The sequence below is a fragment of the Syngnathus scovelli genome, chromosome 10, assembly GCF_024217435.2.
Source record: "Syngnathus scovelli strain Florida chromosome 10, RoL_Ssco_1.2, whole genome shotgun sequence".
Lineage (NCBI taxonomy): Eukaryota > Metazoa > Chordata > Actinopteri > Syngnathiformes > Syngnathidae > Syngnathus > Syngnathus scovelli.
The window spans coordinates 5,712,482-5,729,445 of NC_090856.1; the positions used below are offsets into that span (position 1 = coordinate 5,712,482).

At 41.7% G+C, this 16,964-nt stretch overlaps 1 protein-coding gene across 7 annotated transcripts in view; it reads right to left on the bottom strand.

Moving 5' to 3' along the window:
• The window catches only part of elavl4 (ELAV like neuron-specific RNA binding protein 4), a 61,829-nt gene that overhangs the window by 29,304 nt on the left and 15,561 nt on the right, over nucleotides 1-16,964 (bottom strand). For all 7 annotated transcript variants that reach the window (XM_068652090.1, XM_049732136.2, XM_068652089.1 and 4 more), the window contains 2 exons: nucleotides 8,785-8,871; nucleotides 5,180-5,426 (listed from right to left, as the gene is read on the bottom strand). In XM_068652090.1, coding sequence (XP_068508191.1) covers nucleotides 5,180-5,426; nucleotides 8,785-8,871 — 334 coding nt within the window. The remainder of the gene's footprint in view (nucleotides 1-5,179; nucleotides 5,427-8,784; nucleotides 8,872-16,964) is intronic.

The window sequence follows — 16,964 nt, forward strand, 5'->3', positions numbered from 1 at the left end:
AAATCTTTTAGCGATGGGTCACGTGTAGCTAATCTGCGTGAGTCATAATCTATTGTTAATTAATTATGATGTCGTAAGAATTTCGGCAGTAACAGTAAAATAGCGACAAAGCAACTGAGCAGGAGTGACGGATGTGCAAATGAATGGCGATTCAGTCAATGAGTTGTGAAATTACTATTAATTAGGGGTTATTGGTAGTTTAGCCCTAACTTCAATTATCACTCTATGCACCTCGATTGAAATTCAGAGTCCAGCCTGCAATGTGCAAACTGTAAAAGGGAGCGATGGATTGAAATTACATTCAGTTCCCATAGGGACCAATCCAAAACCATCAAGCAACAGGTGAGATCTATTGACATGCTTGTAATTGTGTACAGGTCGATTTAATGGACAGAAAAGAGAAGGTTATATCTTCTGTCATATTGTTAGGCAGGCTAAAAAAAAAAAACACTTATCCAGAGAACCAATTATAGAACTCACATACTCAGCATGAGCATATTGGTTAATGCTAATTACGGAAAAAAAAAATAATTTCATTAAGTACAGCATGTGACGTCGAATGGAGAAGCCATTAAGATGCAAGATGAATAAGCTCTAATGTGGTTCTAGCTCACAAAAGAATTGTCTTTTCCCTGATAAATTATCTTAATGGAAACACTAACTTATATATTTTAATTGTCAATTAAAACCAAGAAAACCAAATGATGCATTGCTCTTCCTAATGTCCTTTTAATGAGGTTAGATATTCATTTTCCCTCGATTTCACGACGGCTTGCTTGCTGTGCCCGTTGCACTGTTTCTTCCAGCGACTCGTTGAAATCCGCAACAGTAATAAAAGGTGCCTCCTTAATGAAAATTATGTCAATCTTTTAATGCAACTTAATTGGAATTTTGTGAAGCCTAACAATCCACTTGGCAATAATATAATCATCCAGAAATGTATTTCTGCAAGTTTCTGCCCAAAATGATTTACTATAATATATAGTATAATGGGTGTTTGCCAGAATAAGAGCTCACTGCTTTATCACTTCCAGTCGATGCACTATCGTGAAGAAGACGAGGGTGTTAATTCAGCGCTCTTTAGGCAGAAGCACAAACATGTTTGCAGTTTGGCACGCAAAGGGAAAAAGTGCTGCTATTTTGAGAATGGCTCATGCGACAAAGCCATTATCTCTGTGGGTATCTGCAAAACAGCGTGGCTGGAGATGAAAAGTCACATGAACAAAAACATGATGCGTAATTAAATGAATGTATAGATAAACAAAGTCATTATAGATGTATGGCGTGTGGCGGACAAGAATACGGTGAGGGTCATGTTCTGTAATGTTCATGTGGACAAGGTTGACAGCCATTATTTTGTCCTTTTTTTTGTTGTTGTTGTACTTTGTGCCGATAAGAGCCGTATGGCGCTAACATGAAAGCATTCTCATCGACTTCCATCATCAGGCGAGAGGCTCACAGTGCACTCTTTGATCTAGAGTGCTTTGCTAGCATGAAGAACATTTTATTTGACGTTGTTCCATTGTAGTGTTATTACTGCTTCTTTGGAAATAGCTGGTTAGCCATCAAAAATCAACTGGAAGCACTCGCACTTGTCTTTGAAAGAAAAAAAAAAAGCCACTATCTTGCCACAAAGGCAACGTTGTGTGACTTAGTTAAAAGACAATGGCTTTTATATTTCCATTATAAAAAAATATTTTCAATAAAATCCAAATGACAAAACTGAAAAATCCAGGAATGGCCTTCGAGGTTCCTTCCTATTCTTTCATCATTGTCTTACCTCTAAATTCTGTTAAATTATTCCATTCAAGTCTCTCCACTTTAAATCTACCTCGAATTTAAAATAATTCATAAAAGTTGCGTTTATGCAATTCGATTATGTAGGTCGCCGTCTCTCTGAAGGGTTAAAGAGGGTTAGCGAAAGACAATGAGAAGAGACAATTGAGTAAAGTTGCATAAAGACACCATGAAAACAATCAGGCGTTAAATAATAGTTGTACAGTTAAATAGCGAAATTCATAAACAGAGCGGCACGCATCCCCCGCGCACGCATATCTACAGTGGATCCATCTCCCACTCACTCATTCAACACGTCTTTCCCTCCTGGGTTGCCAAGGTAGCAGCCAATGTTGCAGTCAGGAGGCTCCCACTCGCCGTTCCCAAGGCCTAGCTTCTACCGACATGCAAAGAGCTGAGGGACAAACAAGCAGAAAGGTAAACCGCCCCCGCACGGTGGCTCCCTGAGCTGGCAGCCACTGGACCGCAGCCTGCAGTGTGTGGGCTAGAAGGCAAGCTGACGGCAGACGGAGGAGCCCCTTTGAGTCTTGGATGACCTCGTTACGTCAACCTTGCACAACCTGGCCCCCTTTCACCTACTTGGACTCCATCTGAGGAGAACTGAGAGAGGAGAGCAAGCCCTCGGCTTGGTTGATCGGCCGAATGACCGGCTAGCTCTTTCCTCCTCAGGTGCGACGTACCCAGAGGGACGACGGGTGAGGAAACCAACCCCGAGGCACATTCATTCTTCAGACAGGACGCCGACACAGGGGACAGTCACATCCTCTGTGTTCCATGTAAAGGGCACTCAGAGAGGAACAAGAAGGGACAGAGATGGCCTGAAATGAGGGTCACGGGAGGGGCAGTGCAGCTGAGCGAGCTTTCAGCATGTCCAATTCTAGGACCTAAGGAGACGGGGGGGGGATTTGGGAGGGGTGCTCGCTAAAAGGAGCGAGACAGGACGTTCCTGGGACGCGGGACTGTGAAACTTTAATGCATGTCTGCCTGCTTGTGTCTGCACTTCTGAGCCTGGCAGGTCTTTTAATACCTGGCTTTCGGAGACGTCAAGATCCTTTTTCATCCGCTTCCCTGTCAGCCTCGTTCACGCTTTCTTTACCCTTCAGTCCATTTCAGGATCAGATGAATGGGAGATAGGAGACCTGTACCAGATCTTAGTTTTGGGAGGGATTTCAAACTTGAAATGTTTTGTCAGCATAGAGCGGAGATGGGCAACTTAAATGCTGAGGGGGGCGGGGGTCGTAATCTTGAAATGTTTTGTCAGCATAGAGCGGAGATGGGGAACTTAAATGCACAATCTTTCGTCTCTGTGCACACTTCCGAACCAGAGAGAAAATATATGTACAAAATATGTGCATACATGCAAAATTTTTGGGAACCCCCCTAAGTCACATGACAACAATATAACGCTTCCCCTCAACTTGAAATTTCAGTATGGCTCACACAATTGTAAACCATGATCTGAAAAATTTTCCTACTCATATGGCTTATTATTAGACCTTGTGTAACGTCTCTGAAGCATCTAAATTGTTGGATCGCTGGTTACAAGAACAATTATGTCCTCAGTAAACAAAAGGCAACAATTGCGTTTCACTGTCAACAACTCACAGGGTTTAAACGAACTGATGTGTTGTGTTAAATCCAGTATACCTAAAATGTTTTTGTGCATCAGAATTGTGTTGGCGGCAGGTTTTCACAGGCCGCCTGTCAGCGGAGGAGCTCCGTCTTGAACGATTCCAGCTGACATCACAGTCTATTTATTTTTCATAGCCAACATCTGCTTGGCTTGCTACAGTGTCATTACGATTTGCATCAGCTCAACAGATTCCTGGTATAAATGTGATACGTTGAAGGTGACTACAGTGGTAGGCAAAACAAGTCGGCTTCATTAAATGGGTTTAAGGATGCTATCCTTCATGTTGGCATAAAAACAATATGTGGCATAAATTGCTCCCTATATAAAAAAAAAAATCAGTTCCAGCTAAAAAACGATTTTCTTTTCAATTGTAAAATGCAAAAAAAATGGTTTTCACCAGACAGCTAGCTTAAAAAGTATCACTACAGGTTGACAGTGTGTCAAATCATCACGTCCTTTTCTCTTCAACAGGAAAAGCCACCATAGTCCGCACGCTTCATTCAAACAATAACACGCTTTTTGTTACATATTTGCATTAAAAGTAAGCGGAAAGATAGCCCATTCATAGGTGAACGCCTGCAGCTTAAATTGTGTGGGCTGCGTGTAAGGTAGCATTAAATAAAAGATTAACCTCCGTGTCCCTGGCGTGTTATGAGAGCACCACTATGCAGACACAAGCAGCAGGTAAGCACGAAGAACAAGTGCGGGGAACAAGCCAGACACCCAGAGGTAGCTTTTCAAATGGGTTCAAGTCAAGCGGTGTGACAGGTGCTCAAGTCTCCGCCCAGCTAGCCAGACCTCACGCCACGCTGCCATCGTCAAAGCTGACAGGAGCCCGTAAAGACCAAGGCGGGGCCACATCCAATGTTCTGAACCTCTCCGAGATAGATCAAGTAAAATTAAAATGGCACATCAGAAGATTGGGATTGGTAGACGTGAGCGAACATCTCCGCTATGCTAGCAAGCTAACACAAAGTAGGCTTGTACTGGAGCAGGTCGATGACGATTGAGTTAATGTTCTTCACCGCTTGGAAAATCATACCTAAGAGGAAAATCGGGTGGAAGGGAGACCATGATGATGATCCCAGTGTTATTTTGGTATACAACAGCCTCCATTATCCGAGTGACTCCATTTTGTGGCCTATTATGACAAAAGAGAGAAATGACTCTGAAGAGGAATAAAAGGGTATCGTCTAAAGTTGGCTTTGACTTCTCTGGTCACATTTCTCCTCACTCCCAAAACTCATCTTTACGGGAAATCAAATCCAGAGCCATTGTCGACACTACACATATTTATTCCAGTGTTGATGTCTTGTTTGTCCGTCTGCTCTCTTCACAGCTTCCTGCTGCCTGTTTGCTTTTTAATGAGATTATCAAAAGAGGAGTGTCAGTAAGTAGGATCTAAAATGAAAGCCATTATCGAGCATTATCCAAGAGACGCACCCGCCCCACCCTCCGTGATCCATCTGCTGTACGACCACCCACACCGCCACCAGCACGAGATTACAGCCGTGAATAGCGGCAGGAGGCTCTGTTTAATTCTAACATCTTCGGAGAACATGTGCCACTTTGCTGCATTGCTAAGACGCAGAGCTGGAAACCACACCGAGTGTAGAAATGTTATAAGAGGCACCACGCAGCTGTCGGCTGTGTCAACAGTGTCTTTACTGTTTATCGAGCAAATGCAAAGCTACTTTTAAGAAACACAAGCTTGTGACGAAATGAGATGGAATCGACTCCATGGCATACCTGTGATCTTGTCGCGAACCAATTTGCAGGATTCGATTTCTCCGATGCTACCGAAGAGACTGCGGAACTCCTCCTGGGTCATGTTTTGTGGCAGGTAGTTGACAATGAGGTTGGTCTTGCTGTCGTCGTTTGTTGGCCCGGTTTGCATGGGCGAAGGGCAGCCGCGGCTGTTGGTGGTTGGCCCGTTGGCTGTGGTGCCTCCTCCGCTTGGTCCGTTTGTCACCGGAGCCTCCATGTTACTGATGATCTGTGGAAGAGCGAGAATGAGATGGACTCAGTCTAAATTATGGCGTTAAATAAGCAAAAGTTATTTACCCCCCTCTAAAAAAACCAATCTGAAATCTATTTGCCACCCTATGGTGTCATCTCAATATTAATATGCCGTTTATCTACCTATTACATAGGGGAATATAAGAAAATAAATAAAAAAAGCAGAATTAAATTTCGCTGCTAATTAAAACCGAAATTGGCATGCTGATTCAAAAATTGCAGTCAGTTGTTATTTAGCACATTAATGTTTTTCTCCACAGTTTACCACATAAGCAAAATTTGCTTGTAGCCATATTAGTGTTTTATTTACATACAAACAGATTTAATTTCAGATTTCTAAAAATAACGAGGATCCACAGCTCAAAAATGTGACGTGATAGAGAAAAGATATCTTCAATGCATTTTGCTCAAAAAAAGTACCCAACTTTTCCATGAGAACTTCCCTTATATTACGTAACCTAGACCAAACCTGAGGATTGTCATTCAAAGGTGTATCAAGTTAAAAGTATTCTAGATTTTAGTAACTGGGGCACCCCTTTAGCCAAATCCTGCATTAAACTACCACTGATGCTACTCCTCTGGCACAGAAAAGTTCTTCTCAGGTTTTGAAGAGCATCTCAGGATCAAAGTGTTCTCCGAGGAACTGTGTGCTTGCATAAGTGGGTGAAAATAAGATAAAAAAAAAAAAAAAAAAGGGAGGAGTGAGAATCAGAAATTGCAGGAAGATGTAGGTTGCTTGAGCACCAGTGTGCCTTCTGAAGTCTTTTGAAATAGATTTGTCACCTGTCGTCGGATATTATATTCCCCGAGTAAGGGGTGGAGTCATATATTTGCATACGATTTGTAAATAAAGTGGAAATGTGTCTGAGGGAGACAATTCGGAATACATTTCACGAGACAAATAGGGAGGTAGGGGTTCCCAAATTAAGAAGCTTACAAAATTCGTCCATTTAATGGCATAATTGTTAGTGACAGTCTGTATAGTTAAATTTTTTTTTTTATTCATAACAATCTTTAGCGCCATGCTAAAACTAAAATGCAATGAGAATGTTAGCGGCTTCCAAACCGTTGTTATCATCATTAGTGCGATGGTGCTCCTGTTTACTCATTCAGGCGTGCATCTATTTTTAACGATTCTAAAATACACACAGGTAGTCTGAATTTGGAAGTAGAGAGTAAAAGAAGCACACCCACTTTATTTCTATTTCTGGAATAAAGGCCCCCCTCTACTGAAAAAAAAAATAAAAACAAAAAAAGTGTGCTAATTATATACTTAAAAAACGGTGTCATCAATTCATTTATAAATTTGTGCTGAAGCTTTAACCCTGTATACCCATTTTTTATGTTATAAATACTTGAAAATGTAAACAAATCTATTTTACTATTTAAACTTACTATTATTTAAGTATATATTCAAATTTAATTCTGTTGTCCACAAATGTGACACAGACCTTGTATTCAATTTTATTATTTACATTTTATCACACTTAAACAGAATATTATGTTTTTCTTTTAAATCAGCATAATCACAACTGGGATAAATACGATTATTTACATTGCATCAACAAACCACCAATTCACAAATATATAAAGAATTCTATTTATGTTCATTGAGAATATTGGCCTTGCCACTACTACAATATTATACACAAACACACCTCCATACTAACACACCATGGGCTTGAACTCATTCCCACAGTGAGGCATCTTCATTTAGAACACATACACGCACACACACAAACACACACACGGAAGCCCACGAAACAGGAGAGAACAATGGGCCTGAACCCACAGGAAAAAATAAAGGAGGCAGGGGGGGGCAGACGGGGGGGATGACTAAAAGCTCTCAAGATGAGAGCTGCATGCAAATTGTTCTTTTGACAGTATCCTTCTCTCCTCGCCTCGACCACAAACAAAGACAGCCGCAATGTGAGTGACGGTGTGTGTGTGTGTGTGTGGGTCTAAGAATTGGAAAAAGACAGAACAGTATGTAACCATAACACAGTTGACTGAAGAGGGCCTTATTATGATAGAAATGTGTTTGCCCGCTGAGTTGCTCCAGTCTATCTCAGCCTTTCAACTCGATGGGACACTTTTTGAGAAGTTTGGCCACCAAAATGGTTGCCTCTAATTAGCGGGGACCAGCAGAGCCTGAGCGGACTTGTTCGTCCCTGCAAGTTTATGCCCGCCAGCATGTGTGCTCCTTAGCATGTCGCTTTATTGTAGTAGGGAACATGCTGGCTGCTCCTCATCACCCACATTGGAGCTCAGAGCTGTGGATAGAAGTCAGTGCCTATCCTGCAGACTATTAGAATCTTCTCTGCTTCCATTTTTTTCGAGTAGTTTCTTCTACTGAAGCAGAAAAAAAATAAAAGCACACTTCACACACCCTATTTTGGTCTTGTTGAAATTAGCCTGTTTTCAGTGTTGAGCTGTCTAAACAAAAACATCAGCAAGGATTGGATTTTCCCGCGAGAAGTCATCAGTTTGTCACCGAGTCAGCTGCAATCTTACACTTGTCAATTAGTGTAAGCACGCAGTGCTAAACATCAGCCGCAGTGTTGACAACTTCACCGAGCGATCAATTCTGTGCTTATTATTGGAAGCCAACAATGTTAACTCCTGCTAGTCTGTGGAGCCAACAAGACGAAATGCGGCTTTGCTTACACTTTGATGTTGACATCGTGTTTGTGACAGTTGAGTCCAACAGGGGCTTAAAAATGTCAGATCTTTATGCCATGTTCAGAAAAACCTCCGTGTAGAAGCGGCTCAATTGAGATGACGCGTTTTTGCAAAATTCAGGCTTACTCATAAAACATGTTTTAAAAACAGGCACATAAAAGATTGACTTGGTTGCGTGATTTCACACTTTGGCTAAGCCCTCCTGAGACCCAAATCCATCCATCCATCCATCCATCCATCCATCCATCCATCCATCCATCCATCCATCCATCCATCCATCCATCCATCCATCCATCCATCCATCCATCCATCCATCCATCCATCCATCCATCCATCCATCCATCCATCCATCCATCCATCCATCCATCCATCCATCCATCCATCCATCCATCCATCCATCCATCCATCCATCCATCCATCCATCCATCCATCCATCCATCCATCCATCCATCCATCCATCCATCCATCCATCCATCCATCCATCCATCCATCCATCCATCCATCCATCCATCCATCCATCCATCCATCCATCCATCCATCCATCCATCCATCCATCCATCCATCCATCCATCCATCCATCTCAGATCACATTACTTGATGGTTGTGTAAATTGGCCCGGGCCATCCATTTGGCAGCAGCAGTAGTCTCCTTACCATCTTTGGCTGTGTCAGCAATCCCTTCTCTGCCCAGCCCTGGAGCTGCGGGAGCTCTGCCTGACGCCACTGTGTCTCTGTCGACCCCTATGGAGCGGAGCACATGGAGGGAGGGGGGGAGGTAGGGAGGGGAGGGAGGGATGCACAGCCCACCGTCAGCATCATACACTCACTTTGCACTTTGTTTAGGGTAGCATTTGGGATGTGTTGTTGTTTTTTTGATGAGGAAGTGAGAGGAAGAGACAGGTGGGGGGGTATGGAAGCTCACAAAGTACCACTAAAACAAAAATGGCTCAGTAGTCACTTGTCAAAAATATATCAAACTATGTTGATGTGTGTGATAGGATTGCCTCAGTGGCATTGGTTGCTCCACAAAAAAAAAACAACCAGCAGATTGGTGTGGTCCCCACGATGACCTTGGGTTTATGAGTATATAATGAGGGTTTCCCTCTTGCTATCCACGGGTAAACAAGCCTACGGTTGAAGACACAGAAATGTCACAAATGAGCAGGAAGTCTGTTCAGCGGCTCTGGAGAGCGAGGCGGGCTGGTGGGGGCATTAACGCCTACAGCAATGGATGCCACTAGCAGCCAATTTAGCAGGAGAGGCAAAGGGAGGCGGGATGACCTCTGCTTTCATTCACTCCTTCAGAGGGATGAGGGGAGGGAGCGGATGATCAGTTGGAGGCAAGAAGCAAAAAGAAAAAGATGAGCAATGTGGATGGTACTCCCCATGCTTCAAAGAAGGAAGAGAGATGAGGTCGGAGAGAGAGCCAGACTCGACTGTACATGTTCTCTTGTCAATGTGTCTTGTAAACTTGGTGGAGAATGCTTAATGGAGGTCCAAGTGAGAAAGAAGTGTCAAAAAATGAAGGAGGAGCCACATGGACAAATAGGTCAGAAAATAGAGGGATTGAGCCACTTTTGTTTTAGTCAAGTGAAGACCAAAATATGTCAATGGATTCATTTCAATGGTTTCGCAAGACATGAAAAGCATTTCTACAAAGAAACAAATGAGCGTTTGAACGGTGGAAGCTCAACAGATTTGTTTTTAGACCAAAAACTTTGCAGAATCTGACTTGAAGTTTGAAAACTTGGGATTAGTTCTTTTTAACTATCACACAAGTGTAAAAAGAAGTTACTTAACATCAAACTGCCTTTGATAACAAACGACAACAACTAGCTAGCACCTAGCAAAAGACGCTAAACTACATCCATTTTAATTATTTCAACCTACATAACTATGAGTAAATATTCTTCTTCTCTCTAATAATGTTACATTAGAAGCAAAACGACAAATTAATATTTTGAGAAAAGCTTGAGGCACACAGACATATCAGTCAAGTCTCCCCCAATATGTTGACTTTAAGTAGACGTAAAATTGTATAATCTAAATTGGAGGTTCCACTGTAATACTTTGTAGATTTTTATTCGGGTGTATTAAAAAAATACAACTGTTCTCGTTACAAAGGATGAAACAATAGCTTGGCTCAATAATTATAAAATCTTGTGGAAAATAGATAAACAATTACAAACCAAAACTATACCACACACCCTCCATTTTAAAACCACCATCTATTAAAAATGACGCCTAAAAGCGAGGCTGAAAGAAGGAAACGTTAGACAAAGGTGAACATCAAAAGCATTTTTTTTTCCACCCATTCTGCAAAGCTGTCGCTTCACATAGCACGTCAGCGCGGTGAGGCGAGGCGTGCCGCGACAAGCAGACAGTGCGGCGTCATCACAGCGTCTACACGCGTGCTCATCGCGTGTAACAAGCAGCAAGCAGATGCATGTGAGCCACGATAGTCAATGCTCAACCATTGGCTAAAACAAACCAAATGCAAGTTCATCCATCATATTCACACCCTCCTCGCATGCATCTTGGGATGAAATCACAAATAAAGGTGCAATTTACATTCAGCAACCATTTAGATGGAAATCGGCTCATGGATACATTTTCAATTATTCAGGGAGTACATTTCAGCTTGTGCTCAGATGCCGGGAAAACCTATTATATAATCAATACGCTCTATAGGGCCATTAATATTTGATGCCACAAAAGTGCTTCCTGTCTCCTTGGACTGCTTGGCTGGTGGTGTCTGGGTGCTGCAGTCTGCCTCCAGCTAAGGAAGCGGCTGTACATTTGTATTTGTCTAGCAGTCCAAAATACTAATGGAACAAACTTATCTTTGCTTTACTGTTTATGAATCCATTTTTCCAAAGCGCTCTTGTAATGCAATACACTTCGGTAACTATATTTCACTCAGGACGGTTATGTGAACCATTTCCTGAGTCGTCTCATCTCATTTTGACCTTTGTCACGCCACTGCGGCTTTTACGGCATGGAGAAGTCGCTGCGCTACGGAGAGTGCTGAGCCAGTGCGAGCTCCCCGCATCGCCTCTGTTTTAGCTTTCGCAAAGCTCAGACAATCGATGGAGCCCGACTTGGCCGGGAAAAGAACGGAGGCTGAGGAGAATGCAGAGTAGACAGGATGCTGCAGAAGCGTTCCGCTGACAGACACGCTGCTTGGCAGTTACAAAATGGAGCCAGGGTGCAAGCGACCATCTGACTCCATAGACTTTATGTCTCACCATCTCCTGTCTGATATTGTTATTTCCTTATGCTGGATTATTTTTTTTTTTTTTCAAGAACAGGAATGTGGAGAAAACATTGTGTGGAATTTATTAAAAATGGTCCAAACAATTATTGTGATCAAGTTTCTATTATAGTAAAAACAAAACAAAGAACCAAATTTAGTTCTTGCTTGGACTTTTTATACGCATTTGATGATATTTACATTTCTCTCATGCTTTTCTTTTTGTCCTTTTAACTTTACCAGTGTCTTATGAACTCGAAAAATGTCATGCAGGTCAGACAGATGATGCGCTGGATCAATTGGTGAAAGTAATCTGGGATATGCAAACACACACACACACACACTCACACACACGCACACACACACACACACACACACACACACTCACGCACACTCCTTTGTTGCACTCTCACCGGCCTGCCTCCATCCCATCGATCAGCATCTACTTTACCAAATGGATTCTTTTCCTCTGCCTCTCTTCAATCTGTGCGACTTGGAATAATAAATGTTCCAGAAAACGCTAGATGTGTATCTAAGCAATTTTTCATTTAACTTTGGCTTGTCTCCCACTGGCGTTTTTCTTCTTCCTTGTGACAATTCAAGCTTTGAGCGAAATCGATGCCATTTTCCAACACCCTCTCACGGCTCCTGGGTAATCAGCACATACTTGCATAGGGTCGAAGGTCACGCCATGACAGGATACGGCAGATTGCCCAGGGGGTCTAATAGGTCTCTATCAATAGCTCATTTGGGTTTGCTCAAGATTTGTATTTGAGGTATTACAATGGAAAAATTGTGTCGCACTTAGAAGCCAAATTGTTGAATAATGACAGCATTTTTTTTTTATTCTAGAATTGAGTAGATTCTTGAAAAATTACATTTTGTATTTTTTTTTCTAATATATTTACCAGATAATTTTTTTTAGTACAATTAATCTAATCTCATAAAAACTTTATTGATTTAAAATCCAGACTATTTGTCATCACACGTCCTTACTAAATGTAACTAACTGGATTCACTTAAACTGACCGTCCCTATATTATTTATGTTTGTTTATGAATAATAAGTATTTTGCATTATTTGCATGCAATATTGATTTCATTTATTCACTTATTGATTCTTGTTGTTTATTTTGAACATTTTCTGTGTCCATAATCTTCTTTATTTTTGCAGCGCCACATATTTATTCGCTTTAGCTATTTGAGGAGTGGATAAACATCCCCACCAATCTCATAAAGGATGACCAAGAAGGACAATGAAGACCTACAGTGATCTATTCATATCCACTGTATCTTTCACTCCCAGACACGCACATTGCACACATCCACTCCCAAGATTTACATTCTCCTTAGCTGAGGACATTTGTCCACTGGCTGGATCCCAGATCTGCACCAACGCATGCAGAAAACTGGTGAGCATCTTCACTCTGGAGATGACACTTCAATTTGTGCAGCTACAGTGACGGCTGCACTAAAGTTCCTCCCTTGCGGGGGTGTTAGATCAGCTGGACACCTGCCTCGCTGTTTGGCCACAGCCTGAGGCATCGGGGAGCGAGGGGCAGAAGGGTGCTGGAAGAGGAATTGAAGGAAAGCCAGGATTTGCCTGGCAGCCAAAGTCCCAGTCCCCTCGCCCTACCCCTGACCTGGCCTCTCTGGTTCTCATCAAAAGGTCCCCTGTTTTCACTCTTGTGCTCAAAACACTCTCCAGCCTGGTGGCCCTTGCCCTGATTCCTCCATCCTATCTCGGGCTGGTGGCATCATCCACACAGTAATCTCCTAAAGTCATTTTTACATCTCCACCAATGAAACGTCTCTGCCGCACGTTGCTGTTTAATTCCCGTGTGTGACAAATGGGAGTGATTGCTATCACGGCCCTATGTTAGCACGTAGCAGCGAATTGAAGAGACTAAATCACGTCCCCTACGGGATTTCATCTTGAATTCGGTGTCATTAACGTTTTAGTGGGGCTGCCTGTCACGTGTCGTACATCGAGGGGCTCTTCAGTAATTAAACGTGTTTATGATGAATGAGTACCGTCAGCCTCGATCGGGTCTTCATCGTGCACGCATTTATTTCGCATAAAAAGCACTTGATGCACTTCTTTTTAAAATTTCCTCATCCTGGACTCCATATTTGGAGTTTTGGTGCATGCAAGTAATAATTTGTCATGAATATAACTGATGACATCGCATCACATGAGAGGCTCAACTTTTCGATGTTGATTATGAGCAATAAAAAGTGAAAGTTTGCTATAAAAAGCTCATTTAAGGTCAGTTGTCATGACTTGGGGAAAGACAATGCAATGAATACCTCAATTAATTTGATTACAAAAATCCAGAGCACTTTCAATCATTTTATCTAAGAAATTCCAAGAAAACATAACGTGTAATAAAAAAATTCATACACGAGCCGATGACTTACTAAGCAACTCCACATTCTTTTTTTATGACACCCACGTCACTCACCAGGTTAGACCCCACAGACCACAAAAAACAACCTTAAATTGGTATATTGCAATCAAATAGACAACTATGAACTTATTTGATGAAATAAAACAGATGTACGAAAACATCTGAAGAAGGTTCTGTTTTGATGACTGAATAACACATTGAATTATTATTTCTTCCCACAAGGGCATGTTTTCATTGCCCTTTAAGTAGTTGTAGCCAAAACAGATTTACTAATTTACAAAAAATAAAAATAAAATGTTTTTCACATTCATGTTACCGATCCACTTAACTGTCATCTGCAAAATTTGTTTTTGGGCTCCTCTGAGTGAAATTCCAATGACAAAATTCAGGGAAGTGCAGTATCAACGGAGTTGTAAAAATGTGTTCTTATCCAAGGTTGGATCATCTAACCTTAGATCTATTCTACTCTGTGAAGGTTGCAGTTGTAACTTGTAACCATGAAGGTAGTTTATAATACTCCAGTTTACAAAACGATTGAGTAAAAATATAAGTTTAAATATGACACAATAAACCCAAAATATGAATACATCAGCTCTTTCATTATCATTAGATCTTTAAATCGGATGTTCCTCTAGTGCTCTTGCATTTCCTCGCAATTTTAGAAACACAAAACTGTACATTAGAGCAAGGAAAGTCCTTGACGAACAAAACAACTGCCGCCTATCATCTTACGTTCCCGAGAGAACGAACGAGCGAGAGAGAAACAAACTCGTCTCAAACAGTTTCCGTTAAATTCATAGCAGGTGTTCCAATTAAAACTGGTTTGAGGCTGCAAGTGTTAATGTTGGCTTTGTTGAGCAGGTATTTATAACAAAGCTATAAACAGCCTGGAGCTGCACGATAAGAAAACCTACAGCACAGCACTTACCAACACAACGAGAGTGAGAGAGAGAGAAACACTGGGCCCGGCTGCTAAGTAGAGGCAGTGCTCCTTCTAATCTGATCACTCCTTCCCCCCATCAGCTGCATCTCACACACAACACGAGTCGAAATGTGCGCCTTGCAGCAAAGGCATGGAGCTAAATCACGCAGGCATCAACCGACCGCCTCACAAGAGAATTCATTCCGAGTGTTACGCCGTGTCGGACTGTGTGCCGCTGTTGTTTTTAGTGTGAGGGCCCAGATCATCTCGTTATTGATTCCGCTCTAAAACGGAGCTTGAGCTCGTATAATCAAATGGATTCAGGGAAAAGGACAGCGGTCCGTCATGTGTCTTAATGGGTAGACGGCGTGATGGGGTCAATGAAGGAATGGAAGTGGGCGAGATGGGACTACAAACATGATAGAGAAACACTCTGATTGCTTACTGAATGATTTAACAGTTTACTTTCAGACCGCTACCTAGCTAACTAGCTAATTAGCGATAGACAGATGTATAGATATATAAGGATATATACCATATAAGTAGAGATGGATAGAAATACAGAACTCTCCTAATATACGTAGAAACAGTTTTTCCGCTGTGTCTTGTTTCAAACATTCATAAGTACTTTTCCAAATAAGTCACCTAAAACGTCTGGCAATAGAGTAAATGAACACCTCCGGGCACGATTTGAGAAAATACGGCAGTCACAACTTCAAGCCTTGACAATGCTACATTAAAATTGAACCATTTCATGAATTTTAAACACCCTCAGTAATACATCAGTCGGGTATGTTAGATCCTGAATTTGCAGTCACTACTGGAGCTTACTTTTTCAAATGTGATGTATGCGCAAGTCATTATACAAAGGTAGAGCCAGACAGTTATTTCTTAGACGGACGCAATTTGACGTAGGTAGAGGCTTTCTGCGTCATGTGGGCGTCACCAATCTGGACATGGCGGAAAGTCATCCCAATTTTGTATTAAACATTATTTAAACGATGATGATAACAATTCGTTCAATGAATTTCTTTGAATGATTTAAAGGGACTGTCCCATGCTGGTGTCATATTTCTGAATGAAATTTGAAGATGTTACATCACACACATCCACGTCTGCCTGTGCCTCAATTAAATACACCAAGACCATTTACCAAAATAGAAGAAAAATAGTCTAAAATTTGTTAACTCTGTCACCAAATTTTAAGGTGATTCAGAGATTCCCCAAATTAGCACGACGTGGTCTTCCAAAATCCCAAACACGGTAAACTAGACAAGTCCAGGCACTCCTTGTGTGAGTATTTAATCTCACTCTATAATTTGATGGTAGAATGGTGCAATCGAAATCACAAATGGCTCCGACTGCAGCAGAAAGAGAGAAGACTCAAAAGCCTAAATGTATAGCATCAGAGCTAACAGACGAGGCCGGCGGCACACCGGCTAAACCATTAAGTGTGGTGCGCATTCAAACGAGCAGATTAATCCCCCCTACTGCTGTACAGAGCGGGGTAATTGAAAATGCCCACAGGATACTATCTCTGTTGATATAGCGCGCTCGACTCCACAGAGGCAAACGTACGAGAGGAGGCAGCTGATTGCCACCGTGTGACAGCGTCATGGCGGAAAGCCGCACATCAATGAGCGAGTGCACATTTATCTTTGCACTGACCTCAACCATTCCTCCACCCACCAAACACGGGAGATCTCCTTGACAGGTGCTAACGCTGTTTTTGTTAGGAATCTCATTTTCACCCAGTGAGAATTATATTCCCGGAATACAGTATTGTAAGCATTAAAATGTTTAGCTAACAGCCAGTTAACTTGATAACCACAATTTCAGCTTGTTTGCTATTTTTAGTTTCACATGTGCTCCAAAACCTTCCCTTTTTTTGACTCAAAATGTGTTTTTTTTCTTGACAACTGCTTTACAACCAATTCAACATGCATCAAAGTTAGCTTTATAGTAAAAAAAACCTAAATATGAAAACTTTTTTTGTGAATTAGTGAAAACAATTGTTTTATTTCAACAGCGCTCAAGAACCTCTGCGTAGAATGACAATATCAGTGCCGTACTGAGGAGGTCAGAGACGAGTCTAGTTAGGACATACACAACTTCACTATGATTGGCTGCTACAAAGAGGCAATTTTCTTTTAATTTGAAATTATTACAAGCGTGGTAACAGAATGAATCCAACCACCACCTCAAGGCGCCATTGTTATATTTACAAAGGTCTACAATTAGGTCCAAAT